The 19,773-nt window shown below is 38.1% G+C and overlaps 1 protein-coding gene across 1 annotated transcript; it reads left to right on the top strand.

Annotated features, from left to right (window-relative positions):
• Nucleotides 1-1,111: 1,111 nt before the first annotated feature.
• Nucleotides 1,112-18,714, top strand: LOC130047473 (uncharacterized). Its single transcript, XM_056142696.1, has 17 exons — nucleotides 1,112-1,336; nucleotides 1,682-1,911; nucleotides 2,011-2,142; nucleotides 11,228-11,430; nucleotides 11,658-11,758; nucleotides 11,914-12,059; nucleotides 12,168-12,279; nucleotides 12,595-12,707; nucleotides 12,797-12,903; nucleotides 14,845-14,993; nucleotides 15,132-15,299; nucleotides 15,383-15,507; nucleotides 16,706-16,848; nucleotides 17,083-17,153; nucleotides 17,372-17,498; nucleotides 17,673-17,957; nucleotides 18,245-18,714. Exons 1-17 carry the CDS (start codon nucleotides 1,112-1,114, stop codon nucleotides 18,427-18,429), a joined length of 2,622 nt encoding a protein of 873 aa, XP_055998671.1. The 3' UTR covers nucleotides 18,430-18,714.
• Nucleotides 18,715-19,773: the final 1,059 nt, after the last annotated feature.

The following is a 19,773-nucleotide window of genomic DNA, read 5'->3' as shown; positions in this document are numbered from 1 at the left end:
GCAGGAAGAACAATTCGAATTGTTCATATTAAACTGTAAGATACGTGTATCAATGTTCAAAACATATATCTAAAACTTTCGCATTACGGCTTGTTATTCTTTATTAAAGTTCGCTTAAAAGCACGCTAACTATTTGCCTTATCAGAGAGTTCGAAAGGATTTAATGCAAGAAACGTTGGAAAGGGACTTACAAAATAATAAAATTAATTGTTTAGGTCAGTCGTCTTCATCAAATGATTTTTATCATAAATTGCAGTGAAAAAGTCTATTGTGGAGAGTCTTTAATTTGTTTGATTGGTTTGTCTTTTAATTTTGTATTTATTCTTGCGCAATTTTTTTCTAAAATTTATCAAATATCTTTTTGTACTTAAACACAATCTGTGTTCAATGTTGATGTAGTGATTTTGGGGGGTGGATTTTTGGTATTTCTGGTCGGGCTCGGAGTCCTCTGAGCCTGCACGTGTTTTTCTCTCTCTCTCTTACCCGCGAACTCTAGGCAAGCGGACGGGGATTTAATTGCGCAGCATTGTAGTCATTATATTTGTTAACCCCTTGTAAGTTGTTCTGTGTATTTGTGAATATATCTGTTTATAAGTGTTTTTCCGGTGTTCTTTGTGTGTAGGAAATCACTTTATTGGCGTCGCCGGTAGGATATTTTGCCCACCGGTGCCGCGGATCATTGCGGGGGCCGCGTGGTCGCAGGTGGGAGCCATTTTGAAATGTTAGAATTTCTTAGTTAATTTTATTAGTTTACATAGTTAAATGTAATTATTGTGCCTTGTCTTGTATTTTTCTGGTTTGTGGCTAGGCAGTAATTCTGATGACCTGGTATTCTGGTCAGATTAGTCCGAGATGGATAGGTGACGGGGGCATCCCGGGGGGTAAGGCAGTCGAGCAGGGAAGCTTGGTGGGTACCCAAGTAGGGGATACGGGGTCGCTGGGTGACAGGGGTACTGCGGGGGGTAATGTTACGATGGTCCCAAGTTGTCTAGTCAGTGCGTGTTAGTTGGTCGGGGCTCAAAATAGGTCGGGGCAGGTGCTCCGTAAACCCTTATTAGGTAGCTCCATTACAGCAAGGTCAGTAGTCGACAGTGCATGTCATGAGGTCAGAATGCCAGTGAAACCGAGTAGTTGTGAGTCTGTGGTGGGCAGTAGTGTTTTGTTGTCGACGGGTGTGGTTGTTCAGAGGGCCCGGAGTGAAGTAGGCGTCAGGGACACAGGGTCGGCGCAGACGGGAGTGCTGCCAGGCGCAAATGAGAAGTTATGTGGTTGGCCGGAGGACACTGAGGCAGGTGTTAGTCACCAGGGTGGTGGGCTGGAGAACACCGGGGATAGTGTTGGTTGTCATAGTTTATGACTTCTCGGGGTAGCTCTGAGTGTTCTCTGGGTTTTGATGTTGACATTGCTGTTGATGTGTTCTGCGATGTGGATGATGATCCTTCCACAGTCGAGTCGGGATGTCTGGTTGAGGCACGGTCTGGTGTGGTCGGTATATCATGTCTCTCAGCTCATGATCAGCTGAGTTTGTATGGTTGGACCAGTAGTGCTGGACGGCGGGAAATTGATGTGGCACGGGCTCTGGTTTTTGCATTCTGTTGATGGCCAGTACTAGGATGCAGAGGACGAGTCTGGGGGCTAGGATGCAGTTGAGTGTCATGTTAGTGAGTCTGGATTATTCCAGGTTGGAATCGATGCATGCGCGGAGGTTTGTGATGAGGGCTGTGTCGGTATTCCATGTAAAAGTGAAAGCATGCAGGCCTCAGTTGTAGTGTTAGAGACTGTTGCTGAGGGGCACAGTCTAATCATTACCAATGCCCCAGCCATGATTGAAGCAGTGGCCTATCAGTTCCCGGGGGTGTCTGTCCCCAAGGCACCTGATAAATGTACCTTTGTGTGTTGGTCTGATGGAAGGTATGTTGCGTCTCGTGGAGATGACCCCGCAAATGCGGGATTTGTGGCTCTGTCCCGTTCAGCCTAGTGGGATAGCAGTGTTCCTTCTCTGACTGAGAGGCTTCCTCCTGATAAACGTCTAAGCAATGAATGGGATGTGTTTGTTGCTCGTGGCTTCGCGAGTTTCCATTGGTCGTGGGATGATGGCTATGCATCCCAGGTTCAACTGACGGTGAACCAGGGGCAACCCAGGTTTGGTCATCGCAAGGGGGTACGAAAGAAAGTTAATGAGTTATGTGAGGGGTGTGAACTCCTCCGTGCACACAGTACCCCGAAATGCGGGGAAGGGTAGATTAGGCTGCCGTAACCCAGCCCGTTCTTGGGCAGGTGTATTTCCTTGTGGTGTTTCCGGATCTGCTGACCTGGAATATGTGATGTCCTCTGGTGTGATGTGCCGTGTCCGATGTCCAAGATGATGCCTGTTGTGTGACGTTTTCATGTGGAAAGTTTGTGACCGTATGTGACTCTGTGATGTGACTTTCCTGTTACTGGATTTTCTGTGATGCGTTGTGTGACCGTGACTTTCTGTGTTGTGAACATTTTGGACTGCTAAATTGCTATGATTTTATAGAGTAAAGTTTATCATTCTGTAAATCATAGGTGTAATTCATTCATTTATTTGTAGATTGTATGTATCTAATGTAAGCTACAGTGTTGCAGGTTTAATTTATCGGAATTGGGACATTCCTCCTCAAAAGAGGGGGGAGTGTAGTGATTTTGGGGGGTGGATTTTTGGTATTTCTGGTCGGGCTCGGAGTCCTCTGAGCCTGCACGTGTTTTTCTCTCTCTCTTACCCGCGAACTCTAGGCAAGCGGACGGGGATTTAATTGCGCAGCATTGTAGTCATTGTATTTGTTAACCCCTTGTGTGTATTTGTGAATATATCTGTTTATAAGTGTTTTTCTGGTGTTCTTTGTGTGTAGGAAATCACTTTATTGAGCTATGTTACTATTATGACGTGGACTTATTCAATCGGGCGTTCAGTGCCCTGTCTATTATCATGACATGGATTATTTCAATCAGAGGTTCGGTTTCCCGCGAATCATTATAACAAGGAGTATTTCAACCAGGCGTTCAGTGTCATGTCTATCATTATGAAGTGGAATATTTCAATCAGGCTTTCAGTGCCCCGCCTATTATTATGACGTGGAGTATTTGAATCAGGCGCTCAGTGCCCCGCGTACCATTATGACGTGGATTAATTCAATCAGGCGTTCAGTGTCCCACCTATCATCATGATCTGGAGTGTTTCCATCAGGTGTTCAATATTATGTCTATCATTAGGACGTGGCGTGTCCGTGGAAAAAGGGTGACAAGTGTGAACCTCAACATCTGTTTGAAATTTGCGAATCTCTTGTTTACTTTAGAAAAGACAATGATTTATTCACTTAAAATAGATAATTGTATATGAACATGGGGTGCAGCTCATAAGAATAAGATGTATGTACAACATTACAACATAATGTAACAAATATTTATTCCACTGTATATGAAATGTGGTGATTTATCACGTAATTCTGTTCTGATATTAAAACCCTTAACAATAAATGTTGAAGTCAGTCCATGCACCTTTCTGACTTAAAGTTTAATAGTATGAAGAAGGTAAATTCAGCGAACACCAATCAATCTCATGAATCGTATTTAAAGAATGCAAAATTGAGAACAGAGAAAACACGGACCACTAGTACTAGAAACACCATAGGTGGGAGCAGGTGCGTAGTATGGAGAGAAGTCATTCCCTAATGATCGTCACATCTGCTGTGATCTTTATATGTTGATCAGGTAAACAAAGTGATCCGTACATTGATAAAATTGCAACAAAAGTGCAATTGGTAAATAGAGCACTCAAGGTAAACGTATGTTTTCAAGTATATGTTGCGATTTTGCCTGTGTATAGCAAGCAAATAATTTATAAATGCTGATTTTAAACAACGATGTTGAAACCCCTGTAATATCAACTCATTTTTCAGTAACCTGCCTCGATCTAATCACACGCAGAACATGTTCTAATTTCATTCCAGAATTTTGCACTTGTATAGAGATATCATGATTACCAGTTTAAGGAGAATTACAATAACTTGTGACTTATGCAAGATGTTCAAGGCTATTGTTTGAGGGTTATTTAGCTTTTAATATCATATCCGAAAGAGGTCCACTCTCAGATCTAATGTCGTGAATTTGGCTTAGTCACTGACTAATTTTGAAGTCTCAGATTTGACTTGTCACCGGTATTCATTACGAAACCTGGTTGAAACTAGAAATACGGGACTACTGTCAAACCCATAAAAAAGAGACTTCGATATAACTAAAAACAGACACAGGGAAACGCAATACACCTGATCCCACCTCTGGTGTGTCCAGGGGTCCGTGTTTGCCCAACTATCTATTTTGTATTGCTTATAGGAGTTATGAGATTGATCACTGTTCGTTATCTTCACCTTGCACTGAAAAACAGCAGATAAAAAGATAAGGGTAGGAGATAAAATTTAAAATTAAATTTAAGATTTTTATTTATAATTTAATTCTAACAGAACCCTCGTAATCATGTACAAAATATTGATAGTATTGAATCTACTATTCGTAGTACTGGTTAATATACACGTAAATGAAACAACTGATTGAAATACACTGTGTAACAATGAAAAGGAAAATAAAAACATGTTTTATTCTTCCAGTGTTGTTGAACGAGGGCTGGTGGTATAAGGTGTTCAATTCTTTTTTTATGTATAAGTCAAGAATATGGCACTCCCTCTCTCCCTCTCACTGAAGTAAAAAGTCCGCCTTTCCTGTAATTGATTCAATGGAAACATAGAGGTACGGAATCCATTTCCAGGGATCATCCTTCTGTCTGTATCACGACTTTTCCTCCCCTCAATGTATTCATTTTCGGGGTGGGACGTCAAAATTTAAGCACACACACATAGAGATATATCTATCTATCCATCTACAAGCGTAGGTGTAAAATTTTGTAAAAAAAAAAAAAAAATCAAGTAATACATCATTGTCGACAATATATCAACAGCGTCAACGTGTGACGAGTTCGCTTTCATCACACAAAATACGATCTCTATATCGTTTTATTTTATTTTCGTGATTTGGTTGATATCCAAGCCTGAAGTTTACAAGGATATGTTGAAATGAATTTCAATTCATTGTTCCTATTTTCAAGGCCTCTGCATTTTTCTTCACAGATTTTGTTTTCGTAAATTCTAGCATTGATCAATTAGTAATTAAAATGACAGCAAAATTATTTTTGAGATTACTACATACTCCTACCATATGTACATTAGTGGGCGCTGATGATTAGTCATCACATTAGTTTTCTATTTCTTCAAACATAAATTTGTCGGCATTTTACTCGGACTTTGACTAAGGTGGGGGATGCATTTACCTATCATCCCTTTATGTTGGTGATATTTATTTGTCATATAGGATAAGAAGATAGGATATAGGGCTCACGGCGGGTGTGACCGGTCAACAGGGGATGCTTACTCCTCCTAGGCACCTGATCCCACCTCTGGTGTGTCCAGGGGTCCGTGTTTGCCCAACTATCTATTTTGTATTGCTTATAGGAGTTATGATATTGATCACTGTTCGTTATCTTCACCTTGCATCAGAAGTGAGGTTCACCCGATATAGAGTGTTCGATCCATTGTAAACTTCATCATCCTATCCAATCATCCATAAAATAGCAATGTTCGTGGTAAATTTGCCAGTTTCAAACTGGTTATGTTTACTGCATGTAACACTTAACTCTTTTCTTACCTGCATGGATGAAAGGTCGTTAGTTTGCCGTTAATATCTATTTTCAATAAAATATCTAAGTATAAAGCAGAAGTGGACGACTCTCTGGTGTCTTTTATTTCGAGTTCACAAGGATATATCGAATCGACATATGAATTAAAATCATTAGTGTTAATAGATAAATTGTCGTCGATATAACTAAATGTCGCATTGAAGGCCACAGCAAGAGATTGTTTCTTTTCACATAGAAGTTTTGAATGAATTATAGCTTCATAAGAATGTAAAAGCAGGTCAGCTAACAAAAGAGCACAATTCCGTGTCCATAGGAATTCCAACAGATTGTTGGAAGACCTGATCAGCGAAGACTACAAAGATATTGTCAATGAGGAACTCCAGCATGTTCTTTATTTCAACTTCACAGTTCTTGTGTTTGGAATCAGAATGGTGTTTAACAACGTAATTTTTGGATGATTGATCATAAGATATGAATATTTCTGTTTCCCATTATTGTTAAAGAAGCAACTGTCTATGATGTCAAGAAGTATAGTCTTTAATTTATCGTGAAGAATGGTCGTGTAAAGTGTTGAAAAGTTAAACATTTTGATGTTGTTGACTTTTTAGAAAGGTGTTACGATTTCAAAATTACTAAATGTTCTTCATATTTTTTTAGAATCCACATTTGATTTACACCACTTCTAGCATATGTATCACAGAATGCCCGGTCGCGGTACCTCAGTACCTCAGCGGTACCTCAGTGGTAGAGCATTCGCTTCGTAACCGGGAGGTCGTGAGTTCGAGCTCCGCTCTGCGTCAAACGTAAGGTATTAAAATAGGTAGTGATTGCTCCTTCACCAAACACTCGGCATTTAAAAGTGAGAATCACGGGTCTGTCGGATATGACCTTAAAAACAAAGGTCCTGTTTCGCGTCAGGTCATAGCACGCTAAAGAGCCCTCATTGCTACGGCCCTGAACACTAAGTATAGGTATAAATTCATGGTGCTTCACTTTCAGTTGGTGACGTCTCAATACGAGTGAAAAATTCTCGAAGGTAGCAAAATAATGAATCAATCAACATTGCAAATGACAATATCAAATTGACGTTGTATTTCAGTAAAATGACAATCGACATCCGTAATACGTCGTGGGAATCTTTTTTTTTTCTTTCAAAATCGTCAATTGATTTTCAGTCCTATGGGGACCCGGGTTTAGAATAGGTCTTCGGTACCTCTTGTTTCTCGTAAGTGGCTACTAAATGGAGCAGTCTTTCAGATGATACCGCAAAAACCAAGGTCCCGTGTCACAGCAGCTGTGGCACGATAAAGATCCCTCCTTGGTCAACTGCCATAAACACCGAGCATAGGCCTATATTTTGCAGTCCTTCATCGGCATTGGTGACGTGACCATATGAGTGAAAGGTTCTCGAGCAACCAACCAACATCAATTAATTTTTACATTTCAATTATTAATCGGGTATGATTTAAATTAGAAAGCGTGTTCTAATATGGGGATGAAATGCGTTTGCGAATTCACAAAATATGCACGAAAATAAGCACCATAGCTGAAGGTATATAAGGATACATTTTGTTTATCAAAATAATAGCAATACATGTAGTTTTAAAGATATCTTATTATAACTAATCAAAGATTGTGTTCACAGCTTGCAGTAAAAAATGAAATATGTATAGGAGCAAACAATTGACATTTAATACTTGAACCCAGAATAACCCGTACCATTTTCCGTACCGCGTTTTAGCAACACCCGGTTAATTGGGATTATTTTTCGACAAATCCAGTCCATTATTATACATATATTAAATCTTAAATATATTTACTTTATTAAAGTCGTGCATTGACTGTGCATACGAATGATTTAACAGACTCCCTAGTCAAAAGCCCATAAAACTTGGATGCTAGCTTGCATTAAGTACATGTAAAATACCGTTACTTTGTGCAGTCTTCACCGATATAAGTGTATGCATAGACCCGTATTCATTTTTATAAGTTTTCTCTCTTTATATTATTTTTACGATTCTGCATCAAAAAATCGAAAAGGGCAATGTAATCATGTTTTATTACCAAACAAATCAAAGAACATAGCTCGATATCGCAGATTATCAACAACGTTGAAAATAAGAACACAAAATGCAACAACAATACGTGGGGTTTTGCATTTCTTTTAACATCGTTTTCTTAATCATGATATACAACTCAACAAGCCTGGGTTTGACGTGGCGGCTCTCTATAGTGTACACACGGTCATTAAACAAAATTATATATATATATATATATATATAATGCAGTGGATGAATAATGATACAAAACAGCACTACAATCCAACAACACCCGATACCTAGAAGTCGCGGATCCACATAGTAGGCATAAGATCATTTTTAAAAATCATAAAAACACCGATATGACCACCGGCACGAGCAATTCAGTAAGCCCTATGGGCGACCCGTCTCTTATTCAGAGCAAATGAAATTGTTGATACTAATATAAATGAAAATGGAGGACCAAGCGAACCTGGAACCCTGGACGCACCAAACATGGGATCAGGTGCCTAGGATGAGTGAGCATCTCCTGCCGACCGGTTACACCCGCTGTAAGGCCGATGAGGTAAGTCGTACGTTGAATTCAATTGACCTCTTGAATCATTGTTCAGGAAAACAAAAATCTGGAACAATACAATAATGATAATATGATTTGCGAACTCACCGCCGAAACGAAGTATTATGAGTTGTGCTTGAATTGCTGTTTTTAAAAGACAATAATACATGAAAAGATTAAATTTAATGGAACGATTTACAAACACAAGGTTGATACTCAAGGCCAAAAAGAAGTAAACTGAGTTACACGTTGAAAACACTGTGTTGGAGGACGAATCTGGAACAATACAATAATGGAACAACATGAAAACACATGTTCGACACCCAAGGCCGAAACGAACGAAGACAAGTTATACGTTCAATTACATTGTATTAGGCATTAGATAAATCAAATGTAAGCGAGGCAACCAATAGATACGAGTCAAACGACAAAGACAAATACACGGAAAAAAATGGCAAACAAATGAAGTGTAAGGGGAGGTTAGTTGAGACAAACTATGAAACAAACAGGAAAATAGATATTCAGGCGGATCAATTGATTGATTGTATATTCTTTAATATTCCTCTCCAGCAATTGCTATTCATATGGAGATGTCACCATTGCCGGTGAAGGGCTGCAAAATGTAGACATATGCTCGACGCTAATAACATTTGAAAAGTGGGGGATCTTAATCGTGTCACTTTTGCTGTGACATGGGGATTTGGTTTTTGCGGTTTAATCCGAAGGACCGTTCCTTTTAGTCACCTCTTACGACAAGCAAAGGATACTGAGGACCTATTCCAACTCGAATTCCCAATAACCTGGTCAAGATTATGCATTTGATGAATGATACAAAACAGCACTACAATCCTAGATTTGTCGGATCCACATAGTGAATACAAGATCGTTAAACAAATCATAAAAGCATCGATATCACTAACGACATGATCAATTCAATAAGTTCGAGGGACGACCCGCCCCGTCTTCAGGGCAAACGAAAAAGCTTTACGAATATAGATATAACTGAAGGGCCAGGCAAACACGGACTCTTCGACACACCATAGGTGGGATCGGGTGCCTAGGAGGATCGACTGGTCACACCCACCATCAACCCGATAAGATAAATCGTACGTTGAATTAGATTCACCACTAAATTAAATTTGAATGAATCACTCTTTAGGAAATCAAAAACCTGAAGCAATACAATGATATGATTTGAAAGACGAAAGTTAGAATGATGAAGGGACGAATCGTCCCTAGGCCTTTTCGAATTGTTCGTGATGTTGATTACAATTACTGATTAGTTAAGTTATTCTTTGTTTTAAACTCTATCCATTGTAAGACTGTTTAGTTCAGTTCAGTCGTGATAGTCGATAGAAACAGACTTTTCTCTCATATTACATTCGATAGTTTTGATATGTAGACGTTCTGTTTCTTCTCATCCTTTGCAGTCTATTTGTAGTGTTAGATTGCTTTTCTATTTAGGTTAGTTTAGAAACATCACATTTATGAAAGGTGAAAATAACGAACAGTGATCGATCTCATAACTCCCACAAGGACAAGAAAATAAAGAGTTGGGCAAACACAGACCTCTGGACATACATCATCAGTCGACCGGTCACAGCCGCCGAGAGCCTTACGTCTTGATCAGGTAAACGGAGTAATACGTAGTCAGAATCATTGTGTCAAGAACGGCCTAACATGGGTGGGGGTAGATCTATTTTTAATTCACATTGGGTGGTTGATTTATTGATTGCATCTTTTCAACGTCCCTCTCGAGAATTTGTCACCCATATGGAGACGTCACCAAGACCAGGGAAGGGCTTCATATGTAGGCCTATGCTAGGTGCTTATGGACATTAAGCAGTGAGGATTTTTTGGTTGCCACACCTACTGTAACGTCCCGTCCGTTTTTGAGGTCATTACCGAGAACCCGTGACATTCACACTTGATGCCGGGCGTTTGGCGATGGAACTGTCACTACCTGTTTTAACGACTTAGGTCTATCGCGGCCGGGATTCGAACCCCCGACTTTCCGCATGCGGGGCGAACGCTCTGCCTCTAGACCACTCTATCGGTACACATTGGGCGGAGTGATGACAAGATCTATATGTGATATGCCAACTGTATCTTTATGGTAATTCTCATGTTATTTTACTTCAGCATATTTAATCAAAATGCACATCTTGCGAATTTCCATGATTACATGTAATACGTCAGTAGCTCGTGCAAACTCGCGTAACATCAAGTTGTTTGTCAGTAGCCTGCCTCAATTTAAAAGCTGATCATAAGCAGAACAAGCTCTTCTGTATCTAATCTGTTGAGGGATATACACACCATATGCAGGTGATAATGGGAAATTGCTACATGAATATGGGAAGTTGACGATGGAGAAGCTGAAATCATTCCGTTTGTCATGAAGTAGAGTTGTTAGTTTGCCGTTAATATCCATTTTCAATCAAATATTTAAGTACTTAGCAGATGCATTGATGCATCATTCAGTATAAACTTTCTTTCATACACACCAATCACAACAAACCCTCATGTAAATAATAATGATATGTGTACTTTCTACTTTTTTAGGCTTCAAAGCTGCAGTTCCTGACTTTTACTTCCAAATTCATTGTAATTATCTTAAATTCACAAGTGCATGAACGGTTTAATGTATGGTATTTCAAACACTAATGTTATTACCACCTTTAATGGATACTAGATATTTTGTAGTGGGGAGATTTTGTCTACCTTACCTGGTGCATCAATACTGGTACCGTTTAAGTTTTACATTATAGTACATGTATTCAGTTTTATCCTTGACGTGAATAACGTGCTTTTCAAACAATATAAATTGAATGTTTCACCTGTATCTCACATCATAGGAAGTTGTCTCGATATGGAGAAATTACTCACTCTCTTGTCAATATCTATTTTACTTCTCTTTACTTCTAGAACTGTGTTAGGTTTTGATCATTCTGTGAAACCGCACTGTCCTCCAGATGAAGAAATCTGTGAGTTTGATTGGGTCATCGACTACATCGAGACAATGATCTATTACGATGAAAATTGCTCCGGAAAACCTATTGTTGTCCGAAATGGTTCTCTCTTTAAGCGGACAGGCTGTAATCAGTTTGTTCCAATTCATATCAATGAAGGTAAATTCTTTGATTCTTTATTCTGCTTTCATTTACAGAAATGATCGTCCTTCATTCTAGTAGTTTTATGCTAAATATCTGGTTTGTTTGTATAATGGAGATATAAAGGAAAGAGTGTCTAATATTTTGTTAACAGCAGATATTTAATGTAGAAAATGGTGTTTAAAATGTACACGAACAATAAACTACTCTGATACCTTGCATATATTTTCATTTATCTCCCATAGACGCGAATAAAGCCATTTTTGCAGACGGATCTTATAAGTTGATTTACGGCATCAATGGTAATTATCCGGGACCTTCAGTTGTAGTATACGAAGGCCAACAGGTAAAAAGAGATTTCGTGAATTAAAACAAAGCTAACAAGTATTGTAGCTGTTTTCTGTATTATTTGCTTTTTAACATTCATAAATGCCTTAAACGCTAAACCAATTCGACGTGACTCAAAGTTGAATTTACCATGATCACTGGAAATTGATCTAGGTGGTTGTGAATATCAAGAACAATTTACTGATGGAGGGCATTACTATTCACTGGCATGGAATGGTGCAGTGGCACACACCCTGGATGGACGGAGTTGGAACTGTGTCACACTGTCCTATTAACCCGGGTGAGACATTCCAGTATAGGCAAGTCAATACATGGTCCTACTGATATTCACGAGAGTGAGTAAGCGCTTTTAAAAAAAAGAATTCCAATATTATGTGACTTTGTTTTCTTTATAAATCCCTTGAAAGGTTTTTGGCTGATCCACCAGGAACACATTGGTACCACTCTCACTTAGGTACAGAGCGTACTGATGGAATCTCAGGGGCACTTGTCGTGCTCCCTAACCCGAACAATCCAGAGGTTAGTCATAGATTCTTTGAATTCGTGTTATATGTTTAGATGTAAATTTAACTTTATGTGATGTAACATCATAAACATGTTTGATTCGATTGCAATGAAATTTCGTGTTGAGCTATTCGAGGAATAAATACCTTGGTTATTGGCATTATGGAAGTACAACGGAAACCGACATAAGTAAATTACTCCCTAGCATCAGTTATATTATGATCTAAGTTTTCAATCGAAATGAAGTCTGTGTTTCTATAGAAAATATGATATTTCGAAAACCTTGTATACTTCTTTTCGACAAAAAATTGAAGAATGTAAATATTTCAGAGCACAAGCAGTGATTTACTGGAAGTCGCAGGTGATTTCGTCATGATACTGGCAGATTGGAAGTTGGATTCTTCTATTGAAATCATAAGCGAAACGGGTTGGGGTCTGAACAGGTAGGTGTTTTAGAATTTTTAAACAAAAAGGTATGTAAAGACATCCTCTACATATAAATCTATTTTTATTGTATCATATTTCATAACAGATATTCTAAAGGATTCAATGAAACGGAATGTTACCGAATCACCTCTGATACGACTGGTGGGTCAGTGAGTTTGTTTCCTTTCGAATCAGCTCTTATTAACGGTAGAGGTAAGATGATATCCACATGGCTTTATTCAGTAAACAAAAAAATACATGACATTTCATTAAATCCTCTACCGTCATTGAAAATTATCACATGAGTTTCATTTGGGGGAGTTTAAGTTTTTTCTTGTAGTCGACGCGAAATCAAATGAAGTAGATGAATTCAATTTTCATATTTCGAAAAATCATACGAACATCTTATATAGTTATAAAATCTAACAAGACACCACAGCGTCCTCCACAACTGCTTCGTACTTAAATATTTTATTGAAAATAGATATTGAAGGCAAACTAATAACTCAACTTAATGGCAAACAGAAATTCTTTCATATTCTACTTTCACATGGAGTTATGATATTGATTATTGTTAGTCATCTTTACCTTTCATTCTGAAACCGTGGGGATCCGGGTTAGAATATGTCCTCGGTATCCCTTGCTTGACGTAAGAGACGAGTAAATGGGGCGGTCTTTCAGATGAGGCCACAAAAACCGAGACCCCGTATCACAGTAGGTTTGGCACGATAAATATCCCTCCCTGCTCAAAGGTCATAAGTGCCTAGTATAGGCTTAAATTTTACAGCCCTTCATTGGCAATGGTGACGGCCTCTATATGAGTGAAAGATTCTCGAGAGGGACGTTAAACAATATACAGTCCGGTTTCAATGCGAAAAATAAGGTTGCTTCGTGGGAATCGTCAAATTTGATGTTTTTAACATGTACATGTATGGTAGGTAAATTAATATACTTGAGCGCATACGCGTGACACAATAAAAATCCCTCCCAGCTCAAAGGCCCTAAGAGCCGAGCATATGCCTAAATATTGCAACCCGTCATCGACAATGGTGCCATCTCCATATGAGAAAAATTCTCGATCGGATAGTTAAATGATGTAGAGTTACCTCTTTCATTATCGCCACTCAATTTCGTTATAACGCTATTTACTAAGAATAATTTCCTATTACTTAAAATTCTCGTTAAAACTCCGAATTCGCTATCGCCATTAGCCATGGTGTTCTTCTTACAACTGTACTTGTATTTAATTCTGTTAATAAAAACCAATATTTCAACAGTATGTTTGTATATAAACAGTTTAGAAAACTGAAATTTCAATGGTAATGACGATAAACGTAAGGTTCATACTAATATACAGCGCTTGCAAGTCAGTGTCTGAGATAAAAAGGGCGGTGAACCAATTCCCCTTTCTAATTCTTTTCGCTTCAGATAAAATATCTCTCAAACATTTGTTACTGTCTGTACACGAAGTTTCCTGAAAATCACGATATGAAATTGTGTCCAGTGAATTCACTTTCCAATTTAATTCATCCTCTTTACGCATATCCATGTAAACATATTCTAACCTTTTGTCCAATTTCACACAGTCAATTTCTTCAAAATTTGCACTTTCACCTTTTACTAGCGAGTAAAAAATCTTTGTGGCACCTTTGTTCACTTTTAATGTTTAATATTTGACTCGACGCCGACAAATGTTTCTAGCAGATAAAAGAACTATGTAATGTATATACAATGTACATCCCATCGAGCTTAAACACGTTCCGCCCATTGTCAATATATAATATAGTCTTTAAGCTATGAGTACTCAATAATGATGCATCCGGCACTGTGATGATAATGAAAGGTTAAGATAATGAACAGTGATCAATCTCATAAATCCCATAAGCAATACAAAATAGATAGTTGAGCAAACATGGACCCCTGGACACACCCTAGGTGAGAGCAGGTTCCTAGGAGGAATAAGCATCCCCTGTCGACCGGTCACACCCTCCATGAGCCCTATATGGGAAACAATTTGATAACAGTGAAAGGTGAAGATAACGTACAGTGATCAACAGTATAATAGCTTTAGAAATACCATGTAGTTGCATTGAACATTCATACACAATTCATAGTATCAATTATTTACGTCACCTGTTGCTTTTTTTCTGTTAGGTAATCACTATCTCAACAAAGATAACCTGGAGCAGCCGGGCATCCCCGACCTACCGCTGGAATCCTTCACCGTTAACCGGTACGGTTATTACAGGTTCAGGGTCATCAACGTCAGCATGCTGTATGGCTTCCGCGTTTCAGTAGACAAGGTAACCGATTTAGTTAATCATATTCAAACATTACTTCTTTAAACAAAATATTTTTATTTTATATATCTTCACCTTCATCCCCTTGGGATGTCTATAGTCAATTCATCTTTCGTTTGTCTCACTTTTTCTTACATTTAGCATAATATCCAATTGATATCTGTGGATGGCAATGAGGTAATCATGACTAGCGCCGAATCGGTGATGGTGTTTGGAGGTGAGAGAGTGGATTTCATAGTGTTGGCTTCAGAGGACATCAACAACTACTGGATACGTATGGAGACCCTGGAAGCAGCCAACAATGCAGGGGTGGTTTTACCTCGTTAAGTTGTTCATCTTTTTAATGTAGATTTCAAGATCTCAAATGAAATATCTAACTTTTCATTTTTCAGCCTATAAATCCTAACACTGGATTCGCTATTTTGAGATATAACGGCACCCGTGATGTTAATCCGAGAAGTAGGAGAAACCAATGCCGACCCAGAGATCCCTGTCGGGTTATCAACTGCCCTTTTGGGTGAGTAAAACTCTTCTTATGCAACATACATTGCTTTATTAATGAATTCTAACAAAATCTTAGCACACACACCCCTGAATAAAAACAAGTGTTTATATGTTACCTATACACAATCCACAAACGTTACCTGTGCAGCATTGTTACATATATGCAAGGTGAAGATAACGAACAGTGATATATTTCATAACTCCTATTAGAAATACAAAATAGGGAGTTGGGCAAACACAGACCCCTGGACACATCAGAGGTGGGATCAGTTATTTAAGAGGATTAAGCATCCTTTTTCGATCGGTCACACCCCAATTAGGTAAACAGAGTTATCCTTAGTCAAAATCAGCGTGTCATCAACGACCTAGCAATCGGTATGAAACACGCCAGCCAGCATTTGACACAATGATATTATGTATTGGCAAACTAGATCATTATAACGACCATACTATTTACCAAATGCTGACTTTAAACGAGACTGTTGAATCCCCTGTAACATCAACTTGTTTGTAGCCTGCCTTGATTTAAAAAACTGATCATACGCAGAACAAGCTCTTATGTATCGAATCAGTTGAACGACATGAATATCATATGCAGCTGATTAAGGAATATTGCTAAATGAATATGGGAAGTTGACGACGGAGAAGCTAAAACCATTCCGTTTGTCATAATGTTAAGTTGTTATTTTGCTTTAATATTTATTTTCATTAAAATATCTAAGTACGAAGCAGATGTGGAGGACTATCTGGAATCGGGTTCACGGGGATATGTCGAATCAATATGTAAATGAAAATGATTCTTTTTAACAGAAAAAACGTCGATATATTTAAATGTCGAGTTCAAGGTCACAGCAAGAGATTTTTTTTCTTCTTTTGTAAAATCTTTTGAATAAACTTTGCTTCATGAGAATATTCAAAATGTGTTATTCTGTTGTTGTTGGTTCTTGAATATTAGATTCACATTAGTTTTCCAAGCATCTTTCTCCCAGAAGCGTTCAGTAAATGCATTCTAGTTGCCAAAATTCATTACATCGACGATTCGCTGTACAATGACGAATAAGATTTTTTTTATTGTGATACTCAATAACCTTATTTCCTACATGATCATTATTTATTTGTCTAACGCCTAATTACTGTTAACCATTATATTACTTTATCTTCATGAAATTCAATGATTCGCTCATTATAATTTATATATGTCTTATTTGCAGACAGTATCCCGATAGCCACACTATTGAGTGTGTTGCCGCCTCCGATCTGCGATCAACAGCAGAACAGTTGCAGGCCCATCCAGTTCCTATCGCCACGTCTGCTGATGAGATTCAAGAAATATTTCTGAACTTTCATTTCTCTTGTAAGTTGAGCAGTGTCAATTGACATAGTTTGATTTGCGAAAATCTTTTTTAAAAATCATATATCTTAAAGAATAGATTACTGAATTGATTTGAGTGCTACATATGAGAAATAGATTTGCGCTTAAATAGTATGACAAAGAAATGAATTGATGATGCAGGCCACTGAGCATTATTACAGAAAGTGTAATTCATCCCATTCAGTTTTATGTATATTTACTGTTCATTTACTCTAGCTACTGCAAAAATCCCCTTTACCGCGGCAGTAAACGGCCAGGTGTTTGTTCCACCCACATCCCCACCTCAGGTAAACAATTCATACTGATACGCTACTGTATCAACACTCCGTACATCAGACATTTGTAATGACAAATCACTGTGGGGAGGAATGTCCGGTTTAGAGGATTTAACATGACTTCCATATACCGAATGTAACAAATTGTTGCATGTTGAACTGTGATGAAATTCGAGGGGGGGGGGTCAATTCTGAATTGTATGATAATGGTTCTCGTGTACGTTTTGCAGATCTACCCAAAGCAGGCCAACACAACAGTCAACTGCGATACGCTGGATTGCACAGATCACTGTGCATGCACGTATATCGTGAATCTGGAAAAAGATAAAACGGTTCAAATGATTCTGCTCAATATGGGTATGGATAGTGCTGGTCATAAATAATTATTTTCTATTGAGTTTGTCAATGCAAACAGTCATTTGGAGTATTTCTCTCTTAAAAGGGAAGTTAAAGATTTATATATTCGTTGTATGAAGGAAAATGTAATAAATAATTGACTATTATCACTTACGCATGTTTATTTATATACAGATGATGCATTTTTTGGTATGCCACATCCCGTTCATATGCACGGTCACCATTTTCATGTCGTAAAGACTGGATATCCTGCATACAATGCCACTTCTGGGAGGTTTGTGAACAGAAATAGAGACATTCTATGTAATACTAAAAGTTGTAACGATGCAACTTGGAGAAATGAAAGTTGGAGATTTGGAAATGTTCCTGGACTGAATCTTGAGGATCCACCACAGAAGGACACGATAGCAGTGCCGAGAAATGGCTACGTTGTACTCAGACTGAAAGCGGACAATCCAGGTAACTGTTGATTGAAACGCCGTTTTATTTTATTTCTTTTCAGATTCAACGTTTAGATATGAAGTCCTATTGAGCTACCAATTCACATGTACACGTACATGTTTTATTTGAGAAAACTATCCATGGATTTTTTTAATTGGACAATGCGCTTTCTCTTAATTCCACACAAATGTTTTCCTGATATTTTCCACAAAGACTCATATCTATCTAGGTCTTGGGTTTCAAGAACACAGTGTGAGTAAAAATGACCAGGAATGGATGTTATCACTCTGCTGTGCTTATTTCAGGTTTTTGGTTTATGCACTGCCACATCGAACTCCATCAAATCGCAGGTATGGCCGTCCTTCTCCAGGAGGGCGATATTTCAGACATGCAACCTGTACCCGAGGGCTTCCCAACATGTGGCAGTTTCAAAATGACCGCAGAAGAATTCAACCAGTATCAAACTCCACAGGGAGCAAGAAAGCAGTAAATTCTGATATGCCGTCACGGAGCAAGGGTTCTGGTTCAAAAAGTCTATCTAGCAACTCTGCAATCTGCAGGATTAACAGGATGCCTCGTACAAGCGTGAAATATTAATGTTGTTGACATGTCATATCATTAAATGTGAAATATTGTACAGTGCATTATCAATATATTAATTAGAATATACATATACACTGTAATTTGTGAGTTACGGATAATCAGTATATAATGAGTTATTGTAAAGTTGACTCCTTCCTCTTAAAATCCCGTGGGAATCCGGGTTAAAATAGATCCTCAGTACCCCCTCGCTTGTTGTGAAAGGCGACTAAATGGGGCGGTCCTTCGGATGAGACCGTAAAAACCGAGATCCCGTATTGCAGCAGGTGCGGCACGATAAAGATCCCTCCCTACTCAATGACCATAAGCGCCGAGCATAGGCCTAAATTTTGCAGCCTTTCACCGGCAGTGGTGACGTCTCCATATGGGTGAAATATTCTCGAGAGGGACGTAAAACAATATTCAATCAATCAATTAACCTTCCTCTTGAAAATTTTTATTTAGATATTAAACATTCTTTTTGAAGAATTTATCAAAAGAATTTGTCTCTGTGTAAACTCTTGACATTTTGTTCACAAACTGAATAAACGTGCTTTGCATAAATCGAAGACGGGTAATTTTGTCATATTTCAATGATTTTTTTTCATCAAATTTAAATGAAGTTTTACAAAACCAAATTCCATCGATAAATCGACTTTACACATCGATAAATTCTTAAAAAGGAATGCTTAATTCTTACAATTCCAATCTGTTCCCTGTATTCAATTCATCAACTTTAAACATTTGAATAGTTTCCCCGCACTGTTATTTGTTTTCAGGCCTGTATATAAGCGTTTTCGGATTTATTAATGTGTAAATTCTCATTTAGCTTAATTTTTGTCCAATCAAAACAATTGTAAAAAAAAAAAAAAAATACCATTGGAATTATCAACAGAAAAGATTGCAAGAACTTAAAACATTCAATTCTACAATAAATCCATTATATTCATGACAACAAATAACAGTCGCTCAGCACTTTTCCATATTTAATGTGGTTGAATTAATTTCCTGATATTTATTTTGGAACAAACGTGGAGAAAAGTCATCAATTGACAATTCTTAAAATCACTTAATCATTGGTCACAGATTATTTTGTCTGATATTTTACTGATAATACCTTATTCACTCCAGGTAATTTTGTCGCATTTCGATGATTTTTTTCATCACAATTTAGTGTAGTTTTACTAAACCATATTCCCATCGATTGTTTGGAGTTGTTAAATGCGTGGGGTGGTGTTACGTTATGTTTGGTACC

The sequence above is a fragment of the Ostrea edulis genome, chromosome 1 (assembly GCF_947568905.1).
Source record: "Ostrea edulis chromosome 1, xbOstEdul1.1, whole genome shotgun sequence".
Taxonomy (NCBI): domain Eukaryota; kingdom Metazoa; phylum Mollusca; class Bivalvia; order Ostreida; family Ostreidae; genus Ostrea; species Ostrea edulis.
The sequence above is the reverse complement of the archived record's forward strand: the minus strand, read 5'-3'. Positions and strand labels throughout refer to the sequence as shown.